This window comes from Triticum aestivum, chromosome 5A (assembly GCF_018294505.1).
Source record: "Triticum aestivum cultivar Chinese Spring chromosome 5A, IWGSC CS RefSeq v2.1, whole genome shotgun sequence".
NCBI classification, from domain to species: domain Eukaryota; kingdom Viridiplantae; phylum Streptophyta; class Magnoliopsida; order Poales; family Poaceae; genus Triticum; species Triticum aestivum.
The window spans coordinates 480,377,085-480,388,331 of NC_057806.1; the positions used below are offsets into that span (position 1 = coordinate 480,377,085).

The following is an 11,247-nucleotide window of genomic DNA, read 5'->3' on the forward strand; positions in this document are numbered from 1 at the left end:
TGATCTCTCCGCCCCTCGCGAGCCAGCCTGATGAGGCTGCCCCAAGGAGGCCTTGCGTCGTCCGCCTCGCAAGAGTCTTGAGTGTTGCTGATAAAGATGAGTCTTGAGTGTTTGCTGATAAAGATAAGTCATATGAGGCCGCTGGCGGAGCCACGCCATGGACCGCAGGCAGACAAGTCTGGGGACCCCGTTTCCAGGATGCCGACACTATTAATGCTTTCTATATCAAAGGATATATAAAAGGTAAATATTGCGCCAGCATGACTACAATAGTCAAACACGGCACGACCCTGGTGCAACAAGTTTACAATTCGGCTCAGACAAAAGAATAAGTCACTATTTATATGGCCTGGGAGAATCCCATCCAAGTGTCGGTGGGCATCACAAACTCTCTAAGCATCTATAGGATCCATGGCATCATACCTATTGACCAGTAGGATTTACTTGCTCATTTCTTACCCCTCAAAATAAATGCTCATTTCTTGTATACTAGGCATGCTCACAAGTGGGCTTCTTTCCAAGCCGAGGAAGAACAAGGTGCTTGTCATGCACAATTTTTCTCACAGTTTTTAGAATTTTATATATGAATTTTCGCCAACTTACAAATACCTGTAGTTCACATGAACCCAAGAATTAGATCATAATCTTCAGCATAAATACTGGCCTCCCGTGGAGTGGACAGCTGCAACCCCATAAACAATTTTAAGTTTGGAACGTTTTCAAAGTCTGGAAACTGTAACAAGATCCACTCTACATTGACACTGCATTAATTAATCCCCTCGAAAACAGAAAGAAAAAATGACTAAACTGGCACTGCATTTGGGCATGTATGCGGACAGGTACACAAGAACTCAAAACAGTGAGATCCCATTCTATTCTGTCGCGCGGTCTATTGGCAATGGACACTTGTTTTCAGCTGACAGAGAGCTTGCTGCATCCTCATCTGCTGAAATCTGCATCCTCCCTTCACTAGTCGATGGGCACTTCCACCTCCATCTTCAGGCCAGGGTGGTCGATGATCTGGAACCACGTCACAATAGTAGTTTAGTTTCGCTTCACCATCAGCAGTACAGAACAAGAGCAATATACAATCAAGAAATGCCGTAGAACTGTAAATATAGTTTACATATGAGTACTGGTAGACACACTGGATAATACTACAACCGCAAAAGCTATGCTTTTCTTCAATTCAGATGAATCTTACCACAAAAGCTTTTAACCATTTATGCCACTAGTTGTGTTCCACTACTCAGTTTTGCCATTAGAAGTTACAACTGCTCAAAAATGACATCGTTCTTTGAGACGCTTGCTCAAAAATGCCATTAGAGACCTAAAAAATGCCATTGTTCTGTTAGATGTTCGCTCAAAAATGTCATTAGACACCATTCTGTCAGGCCAAACCTGTTGACCATGTCATATGACCAAAATACCCCTAGACCCACATGTCAGCTCCATCTATCTCACAAGACAAGTGTTGGCCCCACTTTTCAGGAGTAAGCAGGCAAATAATATTAAAGGAAAATAAGAACGATGTCCGGGATCGAGTGGGACCCACACTTAATCATACTGAGATAGAGGGAGAGCTGAAACGCGGGTCCATGGGTATTTTGGTCATATAACCTGTTATACGGGCTTTGAGCTGACAGTAATGGTGTCTAGTGGCATTTTTTAGCAAGCGCCTAAATGAGTGATGGCATTTTTTAGCAGGTTAAACTTCTAGTGGCAAAACTGAGTAGTGGGACACAACTAGTGGCATAAATGATAGAAGTCAGATGAATCTAAACACAAAAACTATGCTTTTTTCAATTCAGATGAATTTGCCATAGCATTACAGCTATGATAAGAAAGGTAAGCAATGTTTAGCTTTGTACCGTTACAAAATCTTCTAATGATAGAGTGGAATCCCGTGTGTACCCAGCTTCTTCCAACACCTTTGTTAGTACTTGCTGAAAGGCATCAATTCAAATCGTGTTAATTTGAGATTGTACTGCTGTACATAAGCTTGAACAAAACATTATGCATTATGCAAAGCAATACTGACATGTTAAAACAAAAGCAATACTGAAACTATTCCCTACGAATATTCAGAGACAATACTGATCTCAGGCTAAGTCTTGTGGATGTACAAATATCATAAAATCTGGATATTGTTTAGCTTTTATAATATAAGGATGGGTTCCACACAAACTATATTTTTTATCTAATGGTAAAGGGCTCTCCTCAACTGTGTACTATCAACTTAAAATTTTGCACTGCGAAGGAAGCTACTCTGAGCATTTGCTGCTATGAAGGAACCTACAATTTAGTGTCAGGGCCCCCTTCATTCACTTGATGTGTTTATGATGGCAGGATACTAATTGTTTGAAGAGGAAACAAGGGAACAGTCACATTTGTTCCTGTTGATTTAGTAAGTGTACTATGCAATGAAATACAGGATTGAATCAAATGAGAACCTCTCTTTGTTGCTCTGACATGGATGAGCCCGTTAGGTCCCGTAAAACCTCCACCAGGTCCTTGAAGCTTACTTTCCCCTTGCCATCAATGTCATACACCTTAAATATAACTGCTCAATGAAACACAGACCAAATCAACACTGGACAAGCAAATTAGTCATCATAAGGATCAGAGAGACCCAAGCCAACATATACTCCTTTCAAGATAGATGGCAAAAAGGAGGAAAAGAAACATGACGAGCATTACACTCAATCTTTTGCTGAAGGCTGGCCCTTGCGCTGAAGGTAGAGAGAAAAGAAACAAATTCCTTGAAGTTCAATCCATCAACCATACGTAGCAACCTCTGCAAATAGAAGAAATGAAAGCTCAAAATCAGTCCCACGTCTATATTTTTTTTCGAATAAAAGGATTGTATTAATCAACGGAGATCATTACTGTGGAAGAAAAACAAACTACAAATCTTCAGTAGCAATGATCTATAAGGAGATTTTTGTAGTCTATGATAAGTTTTACTTGCCAAAAGCATATTATACCAGTCTTTGAACTTTGGTAAGTCTTTGTTTACAGAAAAATATGATTCCATTGGTATCCAATCAAAGATAGCTAGAGCCTTTTCCAACCGGATGTGGAAGATGCTTCCTTTCATAGAGATATTCAGGCTCCACATGTGTTAAACCATGGTAAAACTTCCTATGCCGATGGATTGCATACAGGTTCTGTGAGGCAATTGGCATACAATTTTCAGATACACCTAGCTCCTTGATGGAGTGTGGAAATCTAATTAGTTTTCCCCCATTATATTATGCTTACTTGCTGAGGAATTCCAAGTGATGTTCCAATCAGTACTAGTACATCTCTGTGGACAGAATTGTATACAACAAAACTAGGAAAGCAGTGTGTGTAATGCCAAGGACAGCACACAAGAACAAGATGGATCTGCTTCGTTTGCACGCACTAGTAGAGTCAATAAGTCAGCTGGAGCTGGCACGGAAGGGACAAAGCAAGCCGGAGAAGGAAATTCGCCGTCACCACGAGAGGAGGAGGAGGGGGGACGGACCTGGGAGAGCGGGTTGGTGGAGTACTCCGGGATGGAGAGGAACTCGTCCTCGGCGACGAAGCCCTTGGCGCTGCGGTCGAGCTGGCAAAATCGCTCGTACAGCGACACGATCTCCTGCTGCGAGACTTGGATTCGTTCGATTTGGGGGCAAAAAAAGACTCAGGAATCGATCAAATCACCGCCAAATCGAAAAGGGTATCGATGGGGATCGATGACATACATAGGTAGCTGCAGTGCTCCTGCACCTCCTCGATGTCGTACTGCGTCAGCATCGACGACGCGTTCCCCATCGCCGGGAGGCCTACCCGGTCGATCTGCTCCGACGACGACTCGCCCTCCGCTCTCTCCCTCGCTGTGTCAGTTAGGAGTGGGAGGAAGGAAGGGGATTGCGAAATTTCGGGTCGGTTTTTTCTGTATGAATGGGCTTATCTGGCGAACGTTCGCCACAGAAAATGCATCTGCGAACGTTTGTTAGGCAGTTTTCAGCGCATTTGGAGAAGAACCTGGATTTATTGATATGGGGCGTATTTGATTGCTCGCATTGATTTTGGCTGCATGGCGTATATTTCTCATATGGGTATGGCTAAGAAAAAACAACATATAAACCACCATCGGTATGTAGTTTGGTTGCTCGCATATAGGTTAGGTGCATGAGGAAACTAATTTTCACCTGTCGTTTGGTTGGCCATATTGTATTAGGCACACATATGACACGTTGTTTGGTTGCAACCTGCATAAGAGGTTGTCACCACTTCTCATTAGTGGTGACCTTACCACGCACGATCTGAACAGTTTCACTCCTAGCTACGAAACAAACTACGGTTCACCCTAGCTATATCGAATAACAGAACACATTATTAAGAACCATATGGCTGAATAGGGGAAAGTCCATCATCGATGCTAACTAGATGGAAGTCCATTCTCTTCATCTTGCTCTTCCACTTCTGATGATGCTGCTAGTTATTCCTCTTCCTCTTCTATTGTTGTTGTTTTTTCCTTTTCTTCTACTCCTGCTCTTGCTCTTCTTCTTTTTCTTCTTTAGATCCTTGTCTGACCTCCATTATCTCACATTGCTTATGCCCACTTCAGCTTTTTGTTCTTCCAGGCTTCATTGTCAAATGCCTCCACACCATGGCCTAAGCTCACAACATCATCAGGAGTCACATCTTCCTCCTCAGGCACAAGTTCATCACAATCCCATTGCAGGATCCAGTTATGCAGAATGCAACCAACAAGAACAAGCTTAACCTAAGTGGGAAAAGTGGGGAATGGATTCTGATCTAGATCTTAAACCTGTTCTCCAGAGCTCCAAAGGCCCTCTTAACAGTAACTCTAAGGCTGGAGTGTCTGAGATTAAACAGCTCTTGTGGAGTCCTAGGATAGTTCCTACCAGCGAACTCGTTCAGATGGTACCTGGTTTCTTGAAGGGTGGAAGAATACCTTGCCGACATGCATAACCAGCATCTCTTAGGTAGAACTTTCCATCGGGGATGTTGATGCCATCAAGATGAATCATGTTGTCACTGAGAATGTTAGCATCATGTGTTGATCCTTCCCAGCCAGCCAGCACATAGGTGAACTTCATATCGAAGTCAACAGTAGCAAGCACATTCTGGCTTGTGTAGTGCTTCCTTCCTATGTATGTTGCAGCTTGTGACCTCGGCACTCTGGCGGTGACATGAGCACCATCTATTGCCCCAATGCAATCCTGAAATGGCAATACAAGATTATGTTAGTGCTCACCTTGATCAATACAGGTATATCAAGCCATGAAGTACAACTGTCAGTGCTCACCTTAAAGTATGGATACCATCTTGGGCTAGTGCGAATCTTGGTAGGAGTCCGGCTTGGTGACTTGATCATCTCTTCTCTGAGCTCCCCAATGTTGGGGAATGTAGTAATTCAAAAAAATCCTACGATCATGCAAGATCTATCTAGGAGAAGCATATCAACGAGACGGGAGAGTCTGTCCATGTACCCTCGTAAACCAAAAGCGGAAGCGTTATGTTAACGCGGTTGATGTAGTCAAACGTCTTCGTGATCCAACCAATGCAAGTACCGAACGTACGGCACCTCTGTGTTCAGCACGCATTCAGCACGATGACGCCCCTCGAGCTCTTGATCCAGTAGAGGGTCGAGGGAGAGTTCCGTCAGCATGACGGTGTGGTCACGGTGTTGATGATGTGATCCGCGCAGGGCTTCTCCTAAGCACTATGACAATATGACCGAGGTGGTAAACTGTGGAGGGGGGCACCGCACATGGTCGAGGAACAATTGATGTGCCTTTGGGGCGTCCCCACCCCCGCATATAAAGGAGGAGGGGAGGAGGCGACCGACCTAGGGGCGCGCCAAAGGGGGGAGTCCAACTAGGACTCCCAATCCTAGTTGGACTCCCTTTCCTTTTCCGAAGGGTGGAAAGAGGGAAGGGAGAGGAAGAGGAGAAGGAAAGGGGGCGCCCCCTTCCCTAGTCCAATTCGGACTCCCTATAGGGAGGGGGCGCGGCCACCCCTTGTGGGCTACCTCCCCTCTCCCCTATGGCCCATGTAGGCCCAATATCCCCCCCCCCCCGGGGGGGGGGGGGAGGGGGTTCCGGTAACCCCTCGGTACTCCGAAAAAATACTCAAATCACTCGGAACCATTTTGATGTCCGAATACAACCTTCCAATATATGAATCTTTGCCTCTCGGCCATTTCGAGACTCCTTGTCATGTCCATGATCTTATCTGGGACTCTAAACAAACTTCGGTCATCAAAAACACATAACTCATAATACAAATTGTCATCGAACGTTAAGCGTGCGGACCCTACAGGTTTGAGAACTATGTACACATGACCAAGACAAATCTCCGGTCAATAACCAATAGCGGAACCTGGATGCTCACATTAGTTCCTACATATTCTACGAAGATCTTTATCGGTCAAACCACATAACAACATACATTATTCCCTTTGTCATCGGTATGTTACTTGCCCGAGATTCGATCGTCGGTATCATCATACCTAGTTCAATCTCGTTACCGGCAAGTCTCTTTACTCGTTCCGTAATGCATCATCCCGTAACTAACTCATTAGTCACATTGCTTGCAGGGCTTATAGTGATGTGCATTACCGAGAGGGCCCAGAGATACCTCTCCGATACACGGAGTGACAAATTATAATCTCGATCTATGACAACTCAACAAACACCTTCAGAGACACCTGTAGAGCATCTTTAGAATCATCCAATTACGTTGTGACATTTGATAGCACACAAAGTGTTCCTCCGGTATTCGGGAGTTGCATAATCTCATAGTCAGAGGAATATGTATAAGTTATGAAGAAAGAAATAGCAATAAAACTAAACAATCATAATGCTAAGTTAACGGATGGGTCTTGTCCATCACATCATTCTCTAATGATGTGATCCCGTTCATCAAATGACAACACATGTCTATGGTCAGGAAACTTAACCATCTTTGATTAACGAGCTAGTCTAGTAGAGGCATACTAGGGACACTCTATTTGTCTATGTATTCACACATGTACTAAGTTTCTGGTTATTACAATTCTAGCATGAATAATAAACATTTATCATGATGTAAGGAAATATAAATAACAACTTTATTATTGCCTCTAGGGCATATTTCCTTTAGTCTCCCACTTAAACTAGAGTCAATAATCTAGATTACATAGTAATGATTCTAACACCCATGGAGTCTTGGTGCTGATCATGTTTTGCTCGTGGAAGAGGCTTAGTCAACGGGCTACAACATTCAGATCCGTATGTATCTTGCAAATCTCTATGTCTCCCTCCTTGACTTGATCGTGGATGGAATTGAAGCGTCTCTTGATGTGTTTAGTTCTTTGTGAAATCTGGATTCCTTCGCCAAGGCAATTGCTCCAGTATTGTCACAAAAGATTTTCATTGGACCCGATGCACTAGGTATTACACCTAGATCGGATATGAATTCCTTAATCCAGACTTCTTCATGAAGCAGCTATGTACTCCGCTTCACACATAGATCCCACCACGACGCTCTTCTTGGAACTGTACCAACTGATAGCTCCACCATTCAATATAAATACGTATCCGGTTTGTGACTTAGAGTTATCCGGATCAGTGTCAAAACTTGCATCAACGTAACCATTTACGACAAGCTCTTTGTCACCTCCATAAACGAGAAACATATCCTTAGTTCTTTTTAGGTATTTTAGGATGTTCTTGACCGATGTCCAGTGATCCACTCCTGGATTACTTTGGTACCTCCCTGCTAAACTTATAGCAAGGCACACATCAGGTCTGGTACACAGCATTTCATACAAGATAGAACCTATGGCTGAGGCATAGGGAATGACCCTCATTTTCTCTCTATCTTCTGCAGTGGTCAAGCATTGAGTCTGACTCAACTTCACACCTTGTAACACAGGCAAGAACCCTTTCTACGACTGATCCATTTTGAACTTCTTCAAAACTTTATCAAGGTATGTGCTTTTTGAAAGTCCAATTAAGCGTCTTGATCTATCTCTATAGATCTTGATGCCCAATATATAAGCAGCTTCACCGAGGTCTTTCATTGAAAAATTCTTATTCAAGTATCCTCTTATGTTATCTAGAAATTCTGTATTATTTCCAATTAACAATATGTCATCCACATATAATATTAGAAATGCTACAGAGCTCCCACTCACTTTCTTGTAAATACAGGCTTATCCAAAAGTCTGTATAAAGCCATATTCTTTAATCACACTATCAAAGTGTATATTCCAACTCCGAGATGTTTGCACCAGTCCATAAATGGATCACTGGAGCTTGAACACTTTGTTAGCACCTTTAGGATTGACAAAACCTTCTGGTTGCATCATATACAACTCTTCTTCAAGATATCCATTAAGGAATGCAATTTTGGTATCCATTTGCCAAATTTCATAATCATAAAATGCGACAATTGCTAATATGATTCGGACAGAGTTAAGCATCGCTACGGGTGAGAAGGTATCATCGTAGTCAACTCCTTGAATTTGTCGAAAACCTTTCGCAACAAGTCGAGCTTTGTAGACAGTAACATTACGGTCAGCGTCAGTCTTCTTCTTGAAGATTCATATATTCTCTATGGCTTGCCGATCATCGGGAAAGTCTACCAAAGTCCACACTTTGTTCTCATACATGGATCCCATCTCAGATTTCATGGTCTCAAGCCATTTTGCGGAATCTGGGCTCATCATCGCTTCCTCGTAGTTCGCAGGTTCGTCATGGTCAAGTAACATGATGTAACACCCTCGATGCGACTATAGCTCCCACATGTCGAGGCACGACTTAAAGACATAATCGCATTGAAGGCATATGTCGCAAGTTAGGCAATCATCACAACATCCCATGTAATATAGGTAATAAAAGGGGAGATAACATAGTTGGCTTACACTCGCCATGTCAATCAAGTACATAAATAACATTACATCATCCAAACACTCATGGCCCGACTACGGCGCCAAAATAAAAGATAACCCAACATGCGACACGGTCCCGATCACCCCCAACTGGCACCACTACTGATCATCAGGAAAAGAAACATAGTATCGTTGAGAGTCCTCGTCGAACTCCCACTTGAGCTCGAGCGTGTCACCTGGAGCGGAATCATCAGGCCCTGCATCTGGTGTAATAGTAATCTGTGAGCCACAAGGACTCAGCAATCTCGCACCCTCGCGATCAAGACTATTTAAGCTTATAGGTAAGGTAAGGTAAAAGTGTGGAGCTGCAGCAAGCGACTAGCATATGTGGTGGCTATCCTGTTCGTAAAAGAGAGCGAGAAGAGGAGGCAAAGCGCGAGTGAGAAACTAGAGGACAACCTGCATAAACATTACTCCAACACCGTGTCCACTTCCCGGACTCCGCCAAGAAGAGGCCATCACGGTAACTCACGCTGTTGATTCATTTTAATTAAGTTAAGGTTCAAGTTATCTATAATCGGACATTAACAAATTCCCATCTGCCCATAACCGCGGGCACGGCTTTCAAAAGTTCAAATCCCTGCAGGGGAGTCCCAACTTAGCCCATGACAAGCTCTCATGGTCAACGAAGGAATAGACCTCCTCCCGAGACGTTCCGATCAGACTCGGTATCTCGGTTCTTCAAAACACTTCGACAGGTTAAAACAAGACCAGCAACACCGCCCGAATGTGCCGACAAATCCCGATAGGAGCTGCACATATCTCGTTCTCAGGGCACACTCAGATGAGCCAGACGTCGGGTAGGCCAGCCCAGAGTTGCCCCTGGTAGCCCCGGACATCGCTCGGTTGGACCAACACTCAGAGGAGCATTGGCCCGGGGGGGGGGGGCTAAAATAAGATGACCCTCGGGCTCCGGAAACCCAAGGGAAAAAGAGGCTAGGTGGCAAATGGTAAAACCAAGGTTGGCATTGCTGGAAAAGCTTTAATCAAGGCGAACTATCAAGGGGTTCCCATTATAACCCAACCGCGTAAGGAACGCAAAATCCGGGAACATAACACCGATATGACGGAAACTAGGGCGGCAAGAGTGGAACAAAACACTAGGCGAGAGGCCGAGACTTCCACCCTTTACCAAGTATATAGATGCATTAAGATAACATGGCAATATAATGATATCCCAACAAGTAAATAAATGTTCCAACAAGGAACGGTCTCCAATCTTCACCTGCAACTAGCAACGCTATAAGAGGGGCTGAGCAAAGCGGTAACATAGCCAATCAACGGTTTGCTAGGACATGGTGGGTTAGAGGTTTGACATGGCAATTTGGGAGGCTTGAAAGCAAGTGGTAGGCATCGTAGCATGGCATAGCAAAAGAGCGAGCATCTAGCAAAGCAAAGATAGTAGTGATTTCGAGGGTATGATCATCTTGCCTGCAAAGTTGTCGGAGTTGACTGGATCCTCGAAAGCAAACTCAACGGGCTCCTCGTTAGCGAACTCGCCTCCCGGCTCTACCCAAACAAGACAAACAAGCAACAAGGACACCATCAACCGCGTGCAAGGATCAAACAATATGATGCAAGGATGGTATGCTATGCGGGATGCATATGCAAGATTTGACAAGGAATGCATGAACCTGGCCTCAAATTGGAAATCCAAGTGTGTCACTGGAAAGATGAGATGAAATCGCTTGAAAACGATATAAAGAACGCCGGAATCGGAGTTACGGTTTGGAAATGGCAAGCAATTCAAATATGACCACGTTCTGCGATTTACAGCAAGTAGCCATCTAAATGCAACAAGATGAACATGCTACAGCACCCAAACATGGAAACAAAATACATGGCAGGGATGCATTCATGATGCTTAACAAAAGTCTGGCACTGAGCTACGGCCAATTCATCCATTAACAGGTTCAAACAAGCATGGCAAAAATGCATATGGTAAACAGATTTCAGACTTAGTGAAATTAACACTTGTCTGGAATTTCAGATCAGATAGCACTCTTCGGAGCAACAAAACTACATGCTACAGGACCTGAACATGGCAAAGTAAAACATGGCATGGAGCTACTCAAAGAGCTTAACAAAAGTCCCTCAGTGACCTTGAGCCAAAAGGTATCAGAAAATACAATTGCAAGCATGTGAACATGGCAAAAACATAATCAGTTCTCAGACTTAGTGAAAACTGGAACATGCTGAAACAGATATCAAGTAGGCATGTTTACGAGCTCGATGCACTCACTACAGAGCAAGTCATGACAAGCTAAGCATACATCCATCAGAATACACAAAATTCAAGCTAGACATGGCAA

General features: G+C 43.8%; 1 protein-coding gene across 1 annotated transcript; it reads right to left on the reverse strand.

The window, feature by feature from the left end:
• Positions 1-615: 615 nt before the first annotated feature.
• On the reverse strand, positions 616-3,987 carry LOC123104198 (calcineurin subunit B). Its single transcript, XM_044525960.1, has 6 exons — positions 3,732-3,987; positions 3,512-3,636; positions 2,701-2,797; positions 2,454-2,563; positions 1,872-1,946; positions 616-1,020 (listed from the first exon to the last, which is right to left on the reverse strand). Exons 1-6 carry the CDS (start codon positions 3,799-3,801, stop codon positions 970-972), a joined length of 528 nt encoding a protein of 175 aa, XP_044381895.1. The 5' UTR covers positions 3,802-3,987; the 3' UTR covers positions 616-969.
• Between the last annotated feature and the right edge of the window lie 7,260 nt (positions 3,988-11,247).

What these genes read in the sequence shown, in the direction of transcription:
- LOC123104198 (XM_044525960.1), bottom strand. Translation starts at nt 3,801, where the DNA reads ATGGGGAACGCGTCGTCGATGCTGACGCAGTACGACATCGAGGAGGTG. An exon ending in CCACCAACCCGCTCTCCCAG is followed by an intron (nt 2,798 to 3,511) that starts GTCCGTCCCCCC and finishes TTCTATTTGCAG; the next exon opens with AGGTTGCTACGTATGGTTGA. An exon ending in CATTAGAAGATTTTGTAACG is followed by an intron (nt 1,021 to 1,871) that starts GTACAAAGCTAA and finishes ACGTGGTTCCAG; the next exon opens with ATCATCGACCACCCTGGCCT.